Consider the following 19,452-nt stretch of genomic DNA (forward strand, 5'->3'; position numbering starts at 1 on the left):
GCCATGGGGAACTGTGAGTCTATTAAACTTCTTTTTCTTAATAAATTACACAATCTCTGATATTTCTTCATAGCAGTATGAAAATGGGCTAATACACTTTATCCACCTTGATCAAGTAGGCTTTATTCCCAAGATGCAAGGTTGGTTCAACATATGCAATCAATATGATTCATCACATAAACAGAAGGAAAGACAAAAACTACGTGATTATCTCAATAGATATGGAATATGTTTCTAAATCTTCTCTTAGTGTTTAGTGCAGCAATTTTTGCCTACTTGTTTGACGTCTATTCTTTAAGAAAGTGGAAGGGAAGTCTATGTTGTTTTTTATAAGTTTATCCTTTAATAGTGGTCTTTTTTCCCTGTTATCCTATTCACAGCGTATTAGTCTGTTCTCATACTGCTAATAAAGACATACTCAGGATTGAGTGACTTACAAAGGAAAGAGGTTTAATTGACTCACAGTTCAGCATGGCTGGGGAGGCCTCAAGAAACTTACAATCATGGTGGAAGGGGAAGCAAACATGTCCTTCTTCACATGGCAGCAGCAAGAGGAAGTGCAGAATGAAAGGGGGAAATGCCCCTTATAAAGCCAGGTCTCATGAGAACTCATTCACTATCACAAGAATAGCATGAGGGTAACCACCCCTATGATTCAGTTACCTCTCACTGGGTCCCTCCCACAGCACATGAGGATTATGGGAACTACAATTCAAGATGAGATTTGGGTGGGGACACAGCCAACCCATATCACACAGTGACCCAGCCAATAACTACTCAATCTTTCTGTTGAAGCTGTATTTCAGTTTTCTCCTCATATTGTTCTCAGTGGTCATTGGTCTGCTAGGCATTATGTAAAGCCATTCAATTGCTATAACTGGTAAAATGCAGATGGCCTATACTCAAGGTAGAAATCTTGACCTTTAAAATTCTGAGCCCAATCGTGTAATTTATAGAGCAAAGGAAAACATAAGCATATATTCCACTAACATTTTCACACAGAAAGAGGCCCTGGAAATCTCTTTTGAAGGTCAGTCTCAGAAGACTGCCTGCCCGATTTGTCAGATAGCCTGTCACTAAGCATTTTGACTTTGAGGTAGCATTCATTCAGACTAGGTAGCCTAGTATGTGTCACCCTGAATGCACTTCCCCATTGCTGCATAGAGCTTTCTGATTATCCATAGGCTAAAATGCTCTTTAAAAAACTTGACTTTGTTTAAGTAGTTTTAGGTTCACAGAAAAATTGAGAAGAAGGTACAGAGATTTTCCAAATACCCCTGCCTCTACTGCACAGCCTTCTCCGCTATCAACATCCCCCAACAAAGTGGTACATTTGTAACGATGGTGGAATCTGCATTGACACATCATTATTAGCCAGTGTTCATAGTTTACATAAGACTTACTCTTGGGGTTGTACGTACTATAGGTTTGGACAAATGTTCGATTACATGGATCCACCATTATAGCATCATGCAGAAGTTTCACTTCCCTAAAGGCCCTCTGTGCCCCACGTATTCATCCCCTCACCCTCTTAACCTCTGATCTTTTTACTGTCTCCAAAGTTTTGCTAAAATGCCCTTTTTATCAATCAGCTTTTGGAGCTTTTAGAAGATTCCAGCTCTGAAAACATCTCACCTTTTTGACTTGGCCCGACACAGACATATTGTATGATTTAAGGAAATAAATTAGTCTTAAATCATTTTTCAATTAACACTAGTGGAAACAGCTATTTTTTCAATATTGTAAATTCTGCATGTATTATTTTTATTACTAAGAATTGTGTTTCTCATTAACTTCTTTCTTGTATGTGAGAAACTATATGATAAACTAGTATTTTTGTACAGAATTGTTGAATAGGTAACAGCAATCAAGTTAAATTAATAATGCACCTTTGACAGACAGATAATTTTCGTGGCAGGTGGTATGACAACGAAAAAGGTATGAGGCAAAATTGTAGCAAAGGAAGAGTGTATTGGTTGGAAAGAGCCTGTTAACATAAGTATCTGTAATGCCAGTTGGGCTAATTGGGTGATGCTTCTAATTCTAAACAATTACATCAAGAAACTAGTTTTTCTCATGCTTTCTCTGGATAACAACTTTAATATAGTTGCAAAACATTATAGCAATAACTTTTATATTTAGAAGGTCAAAAAATAAAATATTTTATATTTGAAAGGCTTTTTAAAAGTAGCCAATAGTCTATGTAGTTATATATATATATATAGTCACATATATAAATATATATAGTGACTATATATTTATATATATAAATATATATGACTATATATTATATATAAATATATATGACTATATATAATATATATATTTATATATATATATATATATTTATATATAATATACATATAATATATAATATATAAATATATATTTATAAATATAAATATATATATATAATATAAATATATATATAAAAAATTATATATAATATATATATATATTATATATTATATGTGTATTTTATATATATATAAATATATATATTATATATAAATATATATTTTATATATAGTCATATATTTATATATAGTCACATATATAAAATATATATATATATAGTCATATATATAATGGTATCTATAGTAATCTCAATAAAAGGCAGAGGAAACTACCAGAATTGCCTGGCTGTTATCCCATTTCTACCCGTGTTGGCCCCTCAACCTGTGCCTTTAGGAAGATCTTTCTGCCATGACATCCTCTTTTATAGATGGGAACTGTGAAATAAAATGGAAATTAGATCAAAATATATTATACATAAGATTTTTAAAAATCTTAAATTAATACAGTGAACTGCTTATTCTTAATGGAATCCAGGCCATTTCTCTGCCACTAAACAGAAAGATGCATTCTGAAAGTGCCTTACCCTATAAGTAAAAGAGCTATCAACTTTGTTTATTGCCTTGGGGGAGTTTTTATTTCACTGCTGTGAACATTCTATCTGTGAAATCACAGCCTTCAAGTTTTTTTAATTGCATGTTAATAATTAGCTATCAGAGCTTTTTAAAACATCGCATTTCCTTGATAGAATTAGTTTTTCATTAAAAAGCTAATTGAAATTTTTAAAAGTAGAATTCCTTTTATATCAGACAGGCTGAATAATTTGACATGAACAGCCTATGGCTCTGTAGTCATTTTATACTCATTATTTTCTATTGTACTCAAATCATTTCTAGGTCATTACTAAATTCACCTAATACAACAAGAATTTCTTCAGTCTATTCCGGTTGCTGGTCATTGAGTCCCAACTCTAAGCAATGCTCTGAACCAGGTTCCCTGCAGAGTGAGTAGGGGGATGGGTCAGTAGAGGGAGTAGAAAGGTGGGTCAGGGAGCCTGACCCCCAGGTAGATGCAATAAGCACATGCAAGACCATAACCCACAGTGGAATAAAGGCAAACACTATGAAAGACAAAGGGCAGACTTAGCCGCTGATTGAGAGGACTAGAGAAGGCTCTGCAAGGTCTGACAGGTGCAGCTATGAGCTAAATAATGTGAGGGGTTTGGAAATGAATTTGGCAATTCCTGGGCAAACATCTAGTTTTATAGACATGACCAAAGAGTGTTTAAAGCGCCTCACTGTGGCTCATTGTATCTTATATACTGGTGAAAAGCATCTTACACATAAAAAGAAAAATATCACATCAACACCACAAGGCAAAAATAATTGTGGAATGAAGATAGGTCTAGAAAACACTGTTCCCAGTCTTTCCGTGGGTTGACCCTGAAGCTCTCAGAGGAAACTAACCTTCTCACAACCCATACACTCTTTTGACTGGAAGGGTAAACTGTGCACGTTTAGTTCTTTAGGAACCCGCGACTCTACCCAGCAGACCTAAAGCAAAAACACACAAAGACAAAACGCTTGAAATGTGAACAATCTGGCTTGGGTGTCACAAGAGTTATCCCATTAACTGTATTTTCCCCTCTGGATACGGCTTTGGGGAGGCAAACATGTCAGAAGTCTTGTAAAACCTTGCTATAAATATTTTTTAAAACAAATATATGAAGTTTCCATTTATTTTTCATGCATCTTTTAAATATTCATCCATGTCTTCAACTATGACAGGGTTGGTTTTAGAAAAAGATTCAAATGAGTGTATATCTAAATTTTACTAGGAATTGGTCAGACTTCTACAGTACCTCATTTTAATCTTCTGTTTGCTGTGATCATTTCTTACTCCTTGGGGGCGGGAACTTACCTTATAGTCTACACACTGCAACTGAACTGAGTGCATGACCATGAATTAAAGCCCAGTCATTATTTACAAGCCCTTCCTATTACGAGGTATGAAGCTAAGAACTTTTGCCTAGATTTTCTTCCCACAGCCCAAAGGAGAGAACTATAGTCCAGCAAATTTCTATGTCTGGCCTATGGGGTCCTCTAACTCTTGCCGTCATCCCTCATCCACAGACCTCCATACTTTCAATGCAGTGGTGTCTGCCTGGACCCCCCACCACCTCCCACGGTAAATACCATGACCAGCCCACTGTAAGAACAGTATTTGAGATGGTTCATTACATAAGCAACATGCATATTTTACATTTTATGTGTGTGTCCTCAGACCAAATACCCAAACCTTTCCTTGGGAACACTGTGGATTGCCCCTGTTACAAGACATCAGTAGAGCAGGATTCCCCAACCCCCGGGCCACAGACTAGTACTAGGACCTATATTGCATGCTTCTTATGGGAATCCAACTAATGCCTGATGATCTGAGGTGGAACAATTTCATCCTGAGACCATCCCATCCTACCATGTCCATCCATCTGTGAAAAAAACTGTCTTCCTTGAAACCTGTCCCTGATGCCAAAGATGCCGGGGACCGCTGAGCTAGAGACAGCCGTGTTCTCATGCCACCACGTTATCTGGTGGACCAAGAAATCAGTAACTTGGCAGCCACTTAGGGCCATTTCAATTGAGACATGATTAATTAATAATAAATGTTAGGTTGCTTCTCAACTTGGATAGAGCCTACGTGTTTAAACACATTTTAGATGAGGAATAACAGGCTTTTTTCTCAGCTGGCCAACAGGAATTTATGACAGATGCAGAATAATTGGCAAGCCCAGTCCACAAATGTCCCATCCACTTCCTCAAGCTGGGCATGGACAGAGCAGGATTAAAAATAAGCCGTGGAACAGAATCCCTGGCATTCTGGTTCAGGGCCATGGGGGATGGGATCCCTCAAGTCCATGCCTGGCCGCACCTGCGTAATGTTGGCTGTTTCTGTATTTCCACAGGTCACAAAGGAACTCTGATATCTTCTCTTCAAACAAATGATTAGCACAATTACTGTAGTCCACTCAAAATTAATTCATACTTTAGGCATAATAAAATCTAGGATGACTGGCATGTCTGTCTTAACTCTAAAGAAGATGAGATTGGAGAGTTCAAAGTCTACCTGAAGAAAAGGAAATAATTAAATATTAAGAAAAGTGTCTTTGTTGCTTCCCCACAGATTTCTCCTTTTGCCACATTTGGTTCATTAATCCCTAAGAAACTCCATTGTGAGTTTGCCCTTCTTTATACCATAGTGTTTATCTGTCGTCCTTGATGGCGAAGCTTTGCTTTGTTCCTTTAAAAAAAAAAAAGATTCAGAGTCTCTGAAATAGTAACCCAGCTGATATATCAGGAGAAATCTGGAAATCAAAGTGATCCCTTCTCATTGAACATTCTCTGTATTTGGAAGAGAGTGCTACATAATAAAACACGCATGTAGAAAGTAGCAAGTCAGTTTACACACTATTGGATTGTTGTGTTGGAAAATCTGGTATCCAATAAAAAGAAAATTAAAAAATGTAAATATAGTCCATGCTATCCTAACTTACTAAAATATGGAGGGAAATATGGAGGGAAATGCATAAAAAATAAATAGAAACTTCATATATTTGTTTTAAAAAATATAAAATAAGGACATGATATTTATCATCCCTTCTTCTCAGAACAAGCATTTTTGGCTGAGTATTAAGAAAAAGGATTTAATCAACTAGATTGGCTCCACTACACTGAGAGAACTTCTGGTTATTTTCTTCCCATTTTGCTCTTTTTTTCTTTTTTCTCCTACCTCCTCTTAAAATGGTTAACAATGGTTAAGTTACGCACCATCCGTAGCTAAGGATTCTGTTTGCAATAAATACTATATAATTTACACTGCATCCCTCTGTTGGAGGCATCTCATGTCTTGAGAGAGGCATCTCTCTCTCAAGACATCCAGGCTTGCTCTGTCCTCTAGGGTCCACCAGTAGGCATCCTTACCCCAGTTCACTCTAGGAGGCGTGGCCAGTCTGGCCCAGCCTCCTCTCCTGTTGTGAGCAGGACTAACCTCTGCCACTGTGGCTTGCCATTAGCCTTCTCAGGGGTGACTCACTTACCAAGCTCTGTGTCCTTCAGACTCCAGGTTCTCCGAGAGATTCCCTAGAGCTCGAAGCCCTCTTCCACTCATAAGAGGGAATGCTCACAGACCTCTCTCAACAGAAAATCCTTGTTCCTGCCCCAGCCTCTTTTGGAGCCTGGAAATGGGTGATTGGCAAAACATCAGAACCAGCAAGTCCTGCCCAGGTGGCCTCACAGCTCTTGTTAGGAAAGAAGGTACTGGCATCTTTAGGAACATTCTCACACTTTAAGATCATTGCTAAAACTTCCAGAGAACAGGAAGAGTCAACTTTAATATCCAGTTACATATATTCCAAAGAAAAATAAATCAACTCTGATGGCTTAAATTGTTCAGTTATCAATTTTCTGCTTGCCCTGCTACTAAGACCAGGAAAATGGTGCCTAATTATGGCAGTCCTCAGAGGAATACACGGTGGCATCAAAGGGTGGTGACATCAGTGCAACTAACTTGCCCAGATAACCAATAGGAGCCACTAACAGCTTGACTTTATTCTTTTTCACCCTAACCTACAGAGAAATGAAGGAAGTTTCTATTAATATACCTTTTTTACTTCAATTCTTGATTAGTCTTCTATATAAATGATGAAACAAATCTTGTTGCATAAGAAACCATATTTTATTGTTGATTTTAGCCACGCATTATGTTACAGGCAAACATTAAAATGTGTGTTTTGGAGGTAATCAAGAACAAATTTTACTTTGTCAACAGGATAAAGTATGGAGTTTCAACTAAAAGCTATGTTGTCTATATAGAAAAAGATCTTTATTTTATAAATATATCTTAATGCTTTCCTGATGCTTAATGTTCAGTAGAGCAATGGTTATAATTTGCACATCATTAAGCTTTGTAAAATTAATTTGGCAATGACATAGCCTTGGAGAATCATACAGTGCAAGTGCATACAGTCTCAGGATTGTCTCTGTGGTTTATCAGGAAACAGGCCAAATTCCCTCTGAACTCCTAGAGGGACTAATTTTCCCATAATACTCTAAGACATGACTGGAGTGTTGTAGTGGGAGGAGGGTGGAGGTGAGGTGTAAATGAGTGCATACACATGCACATGCATGCTAGATTATAGGCATGTGTCTAAGGAATCCATGCAAGAGTCTCTCCAAATCATCTGACACTGTGTACCCGCAAATTAAAATTTTGACAATAAGTAATTATCTGACATTATGTTTTGTAGAGGAAGCATGAGATTGTATGACAATTAAGAGATATAGTGAAGATTTAAATCCCCTGTTTAACTGCATAGCTGGTATTGTAACTTGTGCAGCCTGCGGAAGCATGTAAGGTTTATTGAAAAGCTAGCAAGGGTAAAAGTAAGCCCTTCTTGTTTTGGTCACTTATAATTGACAGCATAAAGTGTGAGGAAACAGCACCAGACTTGGGACCAGAGGCTCTGAGCTGGAACCATTGTTTTGCACTTGTCTGGCCTTGTGACATCAGTGAGTCACTTGCTTTCTCTGAACCTCAGTTTCCTGATCTATAAAATGGATCCAGCTCTACCTACTCCACATGGCTTTTTAAGGAACAATTCTGACCTATCTAGGTCTATGTCTCCTTGAAGTTCCATTAGTTTTGTTTCATGTAATAATAAATCCTAAACATTTTTTCATCTAATAACCGAGCTTCATATCTTTGAATAATTGGTGAATATTAGGTGAATAAATGTTTAGAATTGTTATGTTCTCTTGATGAACTGACCCCTGTTCTCATTATGAAATTTCTCTCTTTCTTACTGGTAATATCCTTTGCTCTTAAATCTATTTTATCTCTTATTACTATAGCCACTCCATATTTCTTTCGGTTAGTGTTATCATAGGATATCACTTCCGTTCCTTTATTTTTAACCTATTTGTGTTTTATATTTCAAGCACGTTTCTTGTAAGCAGCATTTGTTGGATATTGCTTTTCTATCAGGTCTGACAATCTTTGCCTTTAATATATTTAGATCATTTGCACTTAAAATTATTATTAATATGTTTATGTTTAAATCCGTGGTAGTACTATTTGAGTTCTGCTGCTGTTGTGCTACTTGTTGCCCTTGTCACTCTTTTTCTGACTCCTTTGGATTTCTTTTTGTAATTCCATTTTATTTATCTTATTAGTTCATTAGCTTTATTTTATGCTATATTTTGTAATTTCAGTAGTTTCCTTAGGATTCACAGCATATGCTTTTAACATTGTAGTGTACTTTCAAGTGGTATTACACACTTTGCATCTAGTATAAGAAACTTATAATCATATACTTCCATTTTGTCCTCCCAACCTTTGTGCTATTGTTAAACATTTTACTTTTATTTATATTATATATCCACATTACATTGGTATTGTTTTTAACTATCAACCATATTTTAATAATATTTAAATAAGAAAGATCATATATATTTATCTATATAATTACCTCTTTTTTCTACTTATTTGTGTATATTTATGTCTCTATCTGGTATTATTTTCCTTCTGCTAGAAGGACTTTCTTTAACATTTCTTGTAATGTAGGTCTACTGGTGATTAATTCTTTCAGCTTCTTATGTATCTGAAAAAAGTCTTTATTCAATTTCATTTTGAAATATATTTGTTGAATATAGAATTCTAGGTTGATTTTTTTTCTTTTAGTACTTGAAAGAAATCATTCCACTGTCTTCTTACCTCGATTGTTTTTCAAATGAAATTGGCTGCCATGCTTATCTTTGTTCCCCTTTATATAACATGTACTTTCTCTGGCTACTTTTAAGATTTTCTCTCTAGCACTGAAACTAAAACTCTTGAGTAGTGTGATTATGATGCTCCTGGGTATAGTTTTTGTTTTTTTTTTTTTTTTTAATATTCTTGTGGCTAGAATTCACTGAGTATCTTGGCTCTATGGGCTACAGTTTTCATCAAATTTGGAAATTTTTCAACCACAATTTTTTACAACCGTTTTTTGGTCCCGTCTCTCTCGCCTCGTTTAGTGACTTCACTGCATGTGTGTTAAGCATCCTGATATTTTTCCATAGCTCACTAATGCCCTGTTAACTTTTTTATTCTGTTTTCTATGTGTCATTTATTAATATGTCTTTGTGAACCTCAAGTATCTGAGACAGGTCTCAGTCAATTTAGGAAGTCTATTTTGCCAAAGTAAGGATGCGTGCCCATGACACACAGCCTTAGGAGGTCCTGACAATATGTGCCCAAGGTGGTCCGGGCACAGCTTGGTTTTATACATTTTAGCAAGACATGAGACATCAATCAATTTTTTAACATTGGTTCCATTGGAAAAGGCAGGACAACTTGAAGCAAAGGCAGGACAACTTAAAGTGGGGAGGGGGCTTCTAGGTCCTAGGTAGATGAGAGACAAATGCTTACATTCTTTTGAGTTTCTGATTAGCCTTCCAAAGGAGGCAATCAGATATGCATTTATCTCAGTGAGCAGAGGGATGACTGAATAGAATGGGAGGCAAGTTGGCCCTAAGCAGTTCCCAGCTTGACTTTTCCCTTTAGCTTAGTGATTTGGGGGCCCCAAGATTTATTTTCCTTTCACATCTTTAAGTTCCCTAATCATTTTTTCTGCAATATCTACTCTGCTGCTAATCAAGTTCAATGTATTTTTTATCTCATGCATTGTGTTTCATTTCAAGTTTAACTTAGGTCTTTTTGTATCATATCTACTTAAATTTTTGAACATATGCAGTTATAATACAGCTATAATACAATTTTAACTACTTTATTGCCCTTGTTTGCATAAATCTAATGTCTGTGCCAATTATGGTGAATTTTGATTGATTGATTGATTTCTTCTTTATGAATTATGTTTTCCTGGAAATTTTTATGACAGCTTTATTGAGATGTCAATCACTTTTAAATTCAACAATTCAATGGCTCTTCGTATATTCACAGAGTTATGCAACCCTTACCACTATCTAATTTTAGAACATTTTCATCACCCTGAAAAGAAAATCCACACCCATTAGCAGTCATTCCCAATTTTCCCCTTCCCCTACCCTGCGCCTGACAACCAGTAATCTAATTTATGTTGCCATCAATCTGCCTATTCTGAACATTTTAAATAAAGGGAATCATAAATGTGTGGTTTCTTATAATTGGCTCCTTTCACTTAGCGTAATGTTTTCAAGATTTATCCAAGTTATAGCATTTATCAGTACTTCATTCTTTTCTATTATCTCATAACACTCTGATATGGCTTGGCTCCATGTCCCTACCCAAATCTCATCTTTAATTATAGCTCCCATAATTCCCATGTGTTGTGGGAGAGACCCAGTGGGAGGTAACTGAATCATGAGGGCAGTTTCCTCTATACCATTCTCGTGGTAGTGAATAAGTCTCAGGAGATACAATGGTTTTACAGGGGGGAACCCCTTTTGCTTGGCCTTATTCTTTCTTGCCTGTCGCCATGTAAGACATGCCTTTCACCTTCTGCTGTGATTGTGAGGCCTCCCCAGCCACGTGGAACTGTGAGTCCATTAAACCTCTTTTTCTTTATAAATCAACTAGTCTCGGGTATGTCTTTATCAGCAGCGTGAAAACAGGCTAGTATAGACTCCATGGTATCACTATGACATATTCTGTTTATCCAGTCATCAGTTGACAGATATTTGGGCTATTTGTATGTGAAAATATTTTATTAGGTGTTAAACTTTGTGAACTTTACCTTTTGGAGGACTGGATGTTTCAATTTCTGTAAATTCTATAAATATTCTTGACCTTTATTCTTGGGTGTAGTTAAGTTACTTGGGAATAATTTGCTCTCTCTAAGTCTTGCTTTTAAGAATAATTAGGAAAGACTAGAGTGGTATTCAGTCTGGGGCTAATTATTTCCCCTTTGTGGTAAGACCCTTATGCGCACTATACCCAAAGCATGATGAATCTTGATGTTTTCCAACCCAACTGGTGGGAACAGCCACTACTCCCAGCCCTGTGTGAGTGTCAGGCACCGTGACCTCCAGTTCTTTCAGGTGGTTCTTTCCCTGGCCTCAGGTAGTTTCCTCACACATATCCATGGATCTGCTCAGCTGAATACCCAAGTCAGACCCTCTTCAATCTCCAGAGCTTGTCCCTTTGTGTGTAGCTCTCTTTCCAGTGCTCTTCCTTGTGAACTCTAGCTTCCTTCAGGCTCTCAGCTCTGCCTCCTCAGCTTGGAAAGGCTGCCAGGCTCCTGAGTTGAGGAGGCAGAACTCTCTATTTTATCAGAAATAAAATTCACATTGCCCTAAAAAATGCAAAAACTCTGCGATTGTGGGGTTTTCTTCATTTGTTTCCCATTGTTCAGAGATCACTGTCATTTATTACCTCATGTGCAATGCCTTTAGAACCATTGTTTTATATGTGGTGTGTGTTCCTCAGTTGTCTCAGGTAGGAGGGTAAATCTGGTTCTTCTTACTCCATCTCAGCCAAATATAGAAGTGCTGTGGCCTGTAATGTAAAGGGATAAATTATTTATTGGTGGCCATCAAAGCTGCTACAGAGAAAAATGTAGATGGTGGCTCAGTTAAACTCACCAGTTATATTTTATATTGCAAAGCCAGCCTTTTAGAGGGGAGTGAGTTGTGAGTTTTGTTTGTTATGATATTTAATATGTTCATGACCATTCCCTCGGGAAATCCATTTTTGCCACATGTTTCTTTGAATGTGGGAACACTTATGTCTCCTTTCACAGGTGATCAGCGAGTTTGAGGCCTCTCCCGACTCGTTTTCCTACAGAATTCCCAACCTGAGTAGGAATCGTCAGTACAGCGTCTGGGTGGTGGCTGTGACTTCAGCTGGAAGAGGCAACAGCAGCGAAATCATCACAGTCGAGCCATTAGCGAAAGGTAGGCAGTGGCAGTAAGGACCTCATTTCCTGTTGTAACTTGACTGTTTTTAAGTCTCTATTTTACCTGAAATAAAACTTACACGTCCCTAAAAATTAAATAAACCAGAATATCACATTTTAGCTCAAGAAACAGGGTTGTGGCTAGCAAGCTCTGAGCTTCTGTCCCGTGGGAAAGGAATTCCATGGGGGTAAACACAGAGCTAAGAATGAGTGGCCTTACGATGGAAGTATCTGAAAATCAGGAAAGGAGACCCCATTCACCCCTTGGAGTAGCTGAAAATCATTACATGGCATTTTCCCAGGGATGTTCTACTTTCACCAAAATCAGGTATCACACTTCTTAATGAGAAATGTCTATTTTAAAGTCTGTGGAATTTGCAAGCTAAAAAATATTTGAAAATCGTTCACTATCTGTTGATAGAATGCTATAAGCAAAGACTTGAAGTAACAGCAGGAAGTAGGAGTCACCAAAGAACAAAAAGTTCCTGAAAGTGAATATAATATCTTCACATTTTTCTGTTAGACTGGTCCTTAAAATGCACGTGCAGGCACAGGGCATTCTTGCTCTTCTGGTAGTCACTACCATCCAGTGTTTCCAGGAACCCCCTAAATTAGCACTCACGATAAGTCAGTTTCCTTACAACACAATTCCAGGCCAGCAGGAGTTGCCCCTGATTTGGGGCTACAGAATAGTGGCAACTTATTACTATATGTTGCCACTAATATGTCCTCTGAGAGCCAGAAAGAGAACAATAAACATTCCAAGATTCCAATTTTACCTCCAAGAATTCTCTTGATAATGTGCTTTTCAATGAGATAGTTAAGAAATAGGCAGAATAAAACAGTGAGGGGAAAAAAGAGGGGTGTCACATTTTCAGCTCAAATACAGATAGAAAATAAGTAAGTTGGTAAGGGAAATAAACTGGGGGGACTTATTTTTTGTGTTACCCTCTTTGGTCATGATATTCAGCCACTCCCTGAGATTGAGAAAATGATGATTACCAAGGAAAATGTTGGACATAAGGACTGAGCTGTGTGATTTACCAAAAAAAAAAAAAAAAAAAAAAAAAAAAAAAAAAAAAAAAAACTACAACAAAACACATAGAATTAGCAATAATATTTCTTCCTTTCCTTTGTGCTTTCAAAGTTCTATCTCTCGACACAGTCAGAAAGGCCTGGCTAGTGCAGTGGGGTATGACTTACTCAGTGGGGAAAGAGTTGAAAATTCCCATAGAAGCACGTCTTGCCTGGGGAAGTTCAATGTCCTCTAGTCATTTAATAAGTCATTTTGAGTGCCTGTTGCATGTCAGGGTCTGTGCTGGGGACACAGAGGATTTGGTCAAGGGAGGCTGACTGCTGAAACAAATGTTCCCTAAATCTCAGTAGCTTCACATAATAACATAGTCCAACAGAGATATTTTTGGTCAGGGCTCTCTTGGGTGGCCTGTTCCACATGGTGTTTCAGGGATCCAGGCCTCTTCCACCTTATGATTTACAACCCTGGATTTCTCCTCATTTAAAGCTACATTGATGGGGGAAGAAGGGAATATGGAGGGTTTGATGAGAGGTTTTCATGAGCCAGATATGGAAGTATATATGTTATTTTTACTAATATCCTATTGTCTAGAATAAAGGGATGGACCCACTAGGGAAAGGAAAGCAGGGTTTGGAGAGCCCAGAGGAGTCTCTTAAGATGATCTAAGAGATGTGTTCACTCCCTGACTCCCTTGATCTTACAGTCTGGTGGGGAACCAGTCAGTGATATGGTTTGGCTGTGTCCCCACCCAAATCTCATCTTGGATTGTAGCTCGCATAATTTCCACGTGTCATGGGAGGGATCCGATGGGAGGTAATTGAGTCATGGGAGCGGGTCTTTCCTGTGCTGTTCTCATGACAGTAAGTCTCATGAGATCTGATGGTTTTGTAAAGGGGAGATCCCCCGCACATGCTCTCTTGCCTGCCACCACCTAAGATGTGCCCTGTGCTCCTCATTTGCCTTCTCCCATAATTGTGAGGCCTCCCCAGTCATGTGGCACTGTGAGTCCATTAAACCTCTTTCCTTTATAAATTACCCAGTCTCAGGCATGCCTTTATTAGCAGCATGAGAACAGACTAATACAGTTAGTAGACAAAGCATCACAAAAGTATATGCATAAAGACAAACTGCAGTCAGTGCTATAAAGAAATGGCGTGAGAGGACCTCACCCGTAGTGTCAGATGGAAGACACACTTGGTCCCTGAGGACAAGCAAAGGCAGTTATGTGAAGAGGGAAGAAGTGAGCAGTCAGAAGCTCCTTCAGAGAAAGATTTAGCAGGGGGAAGTCCAGGACACTGGACCCTGCTGGGGCCGGGGAAGGAACAGTGGTCCCAGAGATGCTGGGAAGGAAGGCAGGGGCCTGATCATGCTAGGTTTTCAACACTGTGTTAGGGATTTCAGATTTTCCCATAAGAGAGATAAGAAGACAGTGTAGGGTTTTAAGCAAAGGAGGCACATGATCTTTGTGTGTGTGTGTGTGTGTGTGTGTGTGTGTGTGTGTGTCTGTCTCTGTGTGTGTGATAAACCTTATTTTTTAGAACAGTTTTAGACTTACAGAAAAATTGTGATGATAGAATACAGAGTTGCCATTTACCTCACACCTAGTTTTCCTTTTTATAGACATCCTAATTAAATGGTGCCTTTCGTATAGTTAATGGCAGGTGTGCTTTTTTTTGTTTTGTTTTGTTTTTTTTTTAGACAGAGTCTTGCTCTGTCACCAGGCTGGAGTGAAGTGGTGCCATCTCGGCTCACTGCAACCTCTGCCTCCCAGGCTCAAGCGATTCTCCTGCCTCAGCCTCCCAAGTAACTGGGACTACAGGCACGTACCATCACACCCAGCTAATTGTTGCATTTTTTTCTTTTTAGTAGAGATGGGGTTTCACCACATTGGCCAGGATGGTTCTGATCTCCTGATCTCGTGATCTGCCTGCCTTGGCCTCCCAAAGCACTGGGATTACAAACGTGAGCCACTGCGCCCAGTCAATAGTGGATGTGCTTTTTAAGACCACCCTGATCTCTCTGTCCTGAATGGACTGCAGAGGGGGAAGGGTGAGAAAAGCAGATGCCCAGCAAGGAGGCCAAGGGGTCACCCAGTGAGGCTTGGAGTAGCAGAGTAGCAAAGAGGATTGAGAGGAGAAGCCGAGGGTCCTGGGCTGTGTTGTGGACACAGAGCAGAGGAGACTCGGTGGCAGAAATGGAAGAGGGTGGAGAGGGAGATAGCAAGAATGAAAACCCAAATTCTCATGTGGGTTAGCATAAGTGGAGGCATGATTTATTGATGAAGAAGACCATGGAAGAAGTGGATTTTGAAGCCAGTGAGAGGAGGCACAGGCATTTGGAGGGGTTCCAACATGACGAAGAGCCATTCACTCAGAGGCATCTATGCACTGAGGTGTGTCCTGGCTCTCGAGAGACATCTGGAAGGAGGCAGAAATTCAGGGGGTCAGCATCTGGGTATCCCTTACACCTGGGATAAGAATGAGATTGGCTGAGAGATGGAAGAGAGATGAAGGTACAGGATGGCCTCTCAAAGGGAGTGGGAGCAGTTAAAGGAAAAGGGGAAAAGCCAGAGAGGCAGGGGAGCCAGCAGGGTGTTAGGCTGCAGATTCAAAACAAATGCTTGCAAAAGGAGGGAGCGGTCAGCTGAGGCTGCTGCTGCTGGAAAGTCAGGTGAAACCAGGCAAAAATGCCCCTCAGTTTGGCCACGTGGAGGACCGTGGTGACCTTTCTGTAAGCGGTGTCAGTGAGTGTGGAGGGGCATGCAGAAATGAGCCTGAGTCAGGTGAGAAAGTGGGTAGGAGGTGAGGGACAGGCTGACTGGGCAGAACATTCCTTCAACACACATCACTTAGAAGAAGTGACAACCAAGAGAAGGAGCTTGGAGGTGTGGGAGGGTCTCATTCAAGGAAAGGCTCTGGGTTCATTGTTTTTTCATGAGGCCTGCCATGAGAGCATATTTGTATGGTAATGGGAAGATCCCAGTAGAGAGGGAGAAAGGAGAAGTCAACAATACATAAGAAAGAGCCGATAACCACAGCTCTGAGGTTTAGAGGAGGAAATGCCAGTAGGTTCACAGATTTGGTGACTGGAAATGCAGGATTCCTGGATGGTGTCCCTGAAACATTAGGCAACTTGGGGATGGTGGAGGGAAGCCCAGAAGTGTGAGAAGAGGAGGGACAGTAGGAAGCCATCGTTGCAGGGAACGGGGAGGACATTTACTAAAGAAACAGTGAGACCGGCAGGAAGTACTGACAGTTCAGTTGAGGTTGGTGATCCTAAATGGTGGTCAATCTCCAAGTACTCTATTGCATGGATTTTTTCCAGAAAGGTTTAACTTTTCATGCTTAAGGGAGGTTGACTCAGGGTTAGGGTTCCTGTAGGTAAGTTTTCTGGAAAGGGGATAAGCTAGGGAGTGCCCCAGGATGGAGCAGATAATCAATAGGGCAGCCCCCACCCAGAAGCCCAGACACTGGCAAACCATTAAGGCTGAAAGGCCCATCCTAGAGGGGTGGGGATGTCCACAGCAGAGGAGACTGAGACAGGCTATTCTGTACTTGTTTGGAAGTCAAGGCAGACCAGCAGCAGTCTAGCGACAGGTAACAGGGTCCAAAATTCAGATATAGGTTGAAGAAGAGGAGGACCACTGCTTTTATGGAGGGAGTGGCAGAATGGGACCATGGCACTGGTCCTGGGGGAAGCCCCTCCTAGGAAGGGTCCAGGACACGAACGAGGCACAGAGAATCTGGCCCCATGGCTGAGAACAAACAGGACCCGAATCAGAGGGGACACCAGGTTGCAAAGGGATTCAGTTTCTCATCAGAATCACCTGGGATACTTGTCAAAAGGCAGATGTCCCAAGCACACGAAAGAGCTGCTGAATCCACAAGGCCATGGTGGGAACCTGCATTTTAAACAAAGATTCTAGGGGATACTCTTGGCTGCCCCAGGTCTAGTGTGTTGAGTTGCCCAGTCATGACATCTCTGGCTAGAGACCCTTTAAATTTCAACTGTCTAAAATGGGCATTGGGCTATAGCATTGGAGGTTGTTGGGCTTGAAGATGAAGTAGCTCTAGCTTGTATTTTTAAAATTGCTAATGGAAAAGCATTCGTAAGTCCTGGAGTTAATTTGAGGGGTCATGCCCAGAATGTTAAAGAACAACAATGGAATAGAATGGAACAGAGTCAAATCAACTAGACTAGACTAAACTAGGGTTAAGAAAGGGTAGAAAACATCATAATGCATCACATATAGTGAAGTCTTTATTCAGGCAACTTTGTTTGCACTCACACAAACATCCCAATGCTTGTGTAGCTTCTGGAATTTGATGTAAAACATTTCTTAAAGTGGCTGATGGTTAAAAAGCCAGAAAGCCCATAACTCTAGCTGAATTTCTCTAGCCACCCCCCTTTTACTGTTGAGGACATTCTCCACTCTCTAAAGAACTGCCTGAAGAGTGTGAAAAAGAAAATGCCAAAAGCTACCAGTGCGGGCTGATGCTGCCTAATCAGGACCATTTTGTTATCATGATGCAAAATCAGCAATGTCAATGACTGATGAAATCAGCCCTGCCTTAGAATACTTCATCTCAGTCTGCGGAAACTGCTTGAAACATGGGTTTTGCTGCAACAAAAAACAAGGTCTAGCTTCTAAGCCCTCTGGCATTTCCTTTTTCTCTCTACTCTTGCCCACAGTGCCCGGAAGCATAAATGTCTGATTTGATCTGGTAGATCCTAGTGGCTAATGTGGGTATTCTATACTAGGATGGCTGCATAATGACTTGGCTCCGGGTACTCTGCCCTTCCTGGGATTCTAGAGCTTCCCTGGGAGAGCCCTCTCACCTTCCTTTGCCAATGCAAACCCTCAACCCAGAAATGGTGCAGGGGTCTCACATTGGCCCCATTTTTATGGGCTCTGAATCAGATCAAGGCTGCCTGCCACCTGTGGTTTTTGGTCTGTGCATCTATTGAGGGTGAGCTCCCATAGGGGCACCTGTTTCCTCTATGTCCCCAGCTCCATGACAGTGTCTGAAACATACTGGCTAAAACAAAGGACAGGAGAAGCCCCTGGCTCCTGTTTATGCCCCAGAAAGTAATGTCCCAATGTATGACACAGACTGAGCAGATTGTTTTCCTCTAGAAGACTTGCGTGTGGCGTCCCTGTCAGCTTTTGTGACTCACTGATGGAGGTAGTACTAGAACCTCTCATTGCTGGCCACACTGGACTTCAAGGCAAGTTCACCATGAGCTTTTTTCCTTGTCTCCTGGGACTTCCTGCTACCTTGGGGCCGCGCCAGCACCAGATGCCCCTGGCAGATGCTCCTGTTTAGGCATCTGAATCACTGTCCCAAGCAAACGGTTGTTCTTCGAGAGAGGCCGCTCTGGAAATGTTCATTCTCCTTAATGTGTGTCCTAGAGATCAAGTTGCTATAACACAGTCGGGAAATTGATAAGTAGAACTTGTTCCAGTTTTACTCCTTCCTGTCTTTGGGGCCTTTGTGTTTTGTATTGTCTACTTCCTCTGATATTAAAGTATATTTTAATGAACAGTTTTTGTGTTGAGATAAATTGCTTCATAAAGTGCTTTGAGAAGTAATTGGGCTCATAGAAAACACAGCTTGGAGCTGCTTGGCCTATGAAGCCCCAAATATTTAATTTGGACTCCTCATGTTTAGTCAATAAAAGAAAAAAATGCTACAATGGGAATTTTCTGCTAGTTGTGTGTTCTTACAATGACAATTCCTCATAACCCAGCTACCAGGGAGTAGCATGGACAGTTGTAATGTGACTTGGCTTCACATCCATTTTTGGGTATTGCCCTTATTGAGTAGGTCACGTTGGCCTCTGTGTAGACACGTCTGTGGAGTAATCAGGCATCCACTTCATTTGATTCCTCAGCTCCTGCGCGGATCCTGACCTTCAGTGGGACAGTGACTACTCCATGGATGAAAGACATTGTCTTGCCTTGTAAGGCTGTTGGGGACCCTTCTCCTGCGGTCAAATGGATGAAAGACAGGTAACCAGTAACCCAATGTATGCCTTCAGTGAAACTCTAAGAGATTACATCTGACATACTTAGGTTGGGTCTAGTGGTCTTCTAATTTTGTGTTTGTTTATATTAGTGAAAACTCAAGGAAACCTACCAATTCTTCTGAGATGAGGGCAGGGAAGAAATCTCGGCTTTAGCACTGAAAGG

The 19,452-nt window shown here is 40.1% G+C and overlaps 1 protein-coding gene across 2 annotated transcripts in view; it reads left to right on the top strand.

Moving 5' to 3' along the window:
* The window catches only part of DSCAM (DS cell adhesion molecule), an 861,731-nt gene that overhangs the window by 777,454 nt on the left and 64,825 nt on the right, over nucleotides 1-19,452 (top strand). For both annotated transcript variants that reach the window (XM_050784546.1, XM_050784547.1), the window contains 2 exons: nucleotides 12,068-12,221; nucleotides 19,155-19,272. In XM_050784546.1, coding sequence (XP_050640503.1) covers nucleotides 12,068-12,221; nucleotides 19,155-19,272 — 272 coding nt within the window. The remainder of the gene's footprint in view (nucleotides 1-12,067; nucleotides 12,222-19,154; nucleotides 19,273-19,452) is intronic.

The sequence above is a fragment of the Macaca thibetana genome, chromosome 3 (genome assembly GCF_024542745.1).
Source record: "Macaca thibetana thibetana isolate TM-01 chromosome 3, ASM2454274v1, whole genome shotgun sequence".
NCBI classification, from domain to species: Eukaryota; Metazoa; Chordata; class Mammalia; order Primates; family Cercopithecidae; genus Macaca; species Macaca thibetana.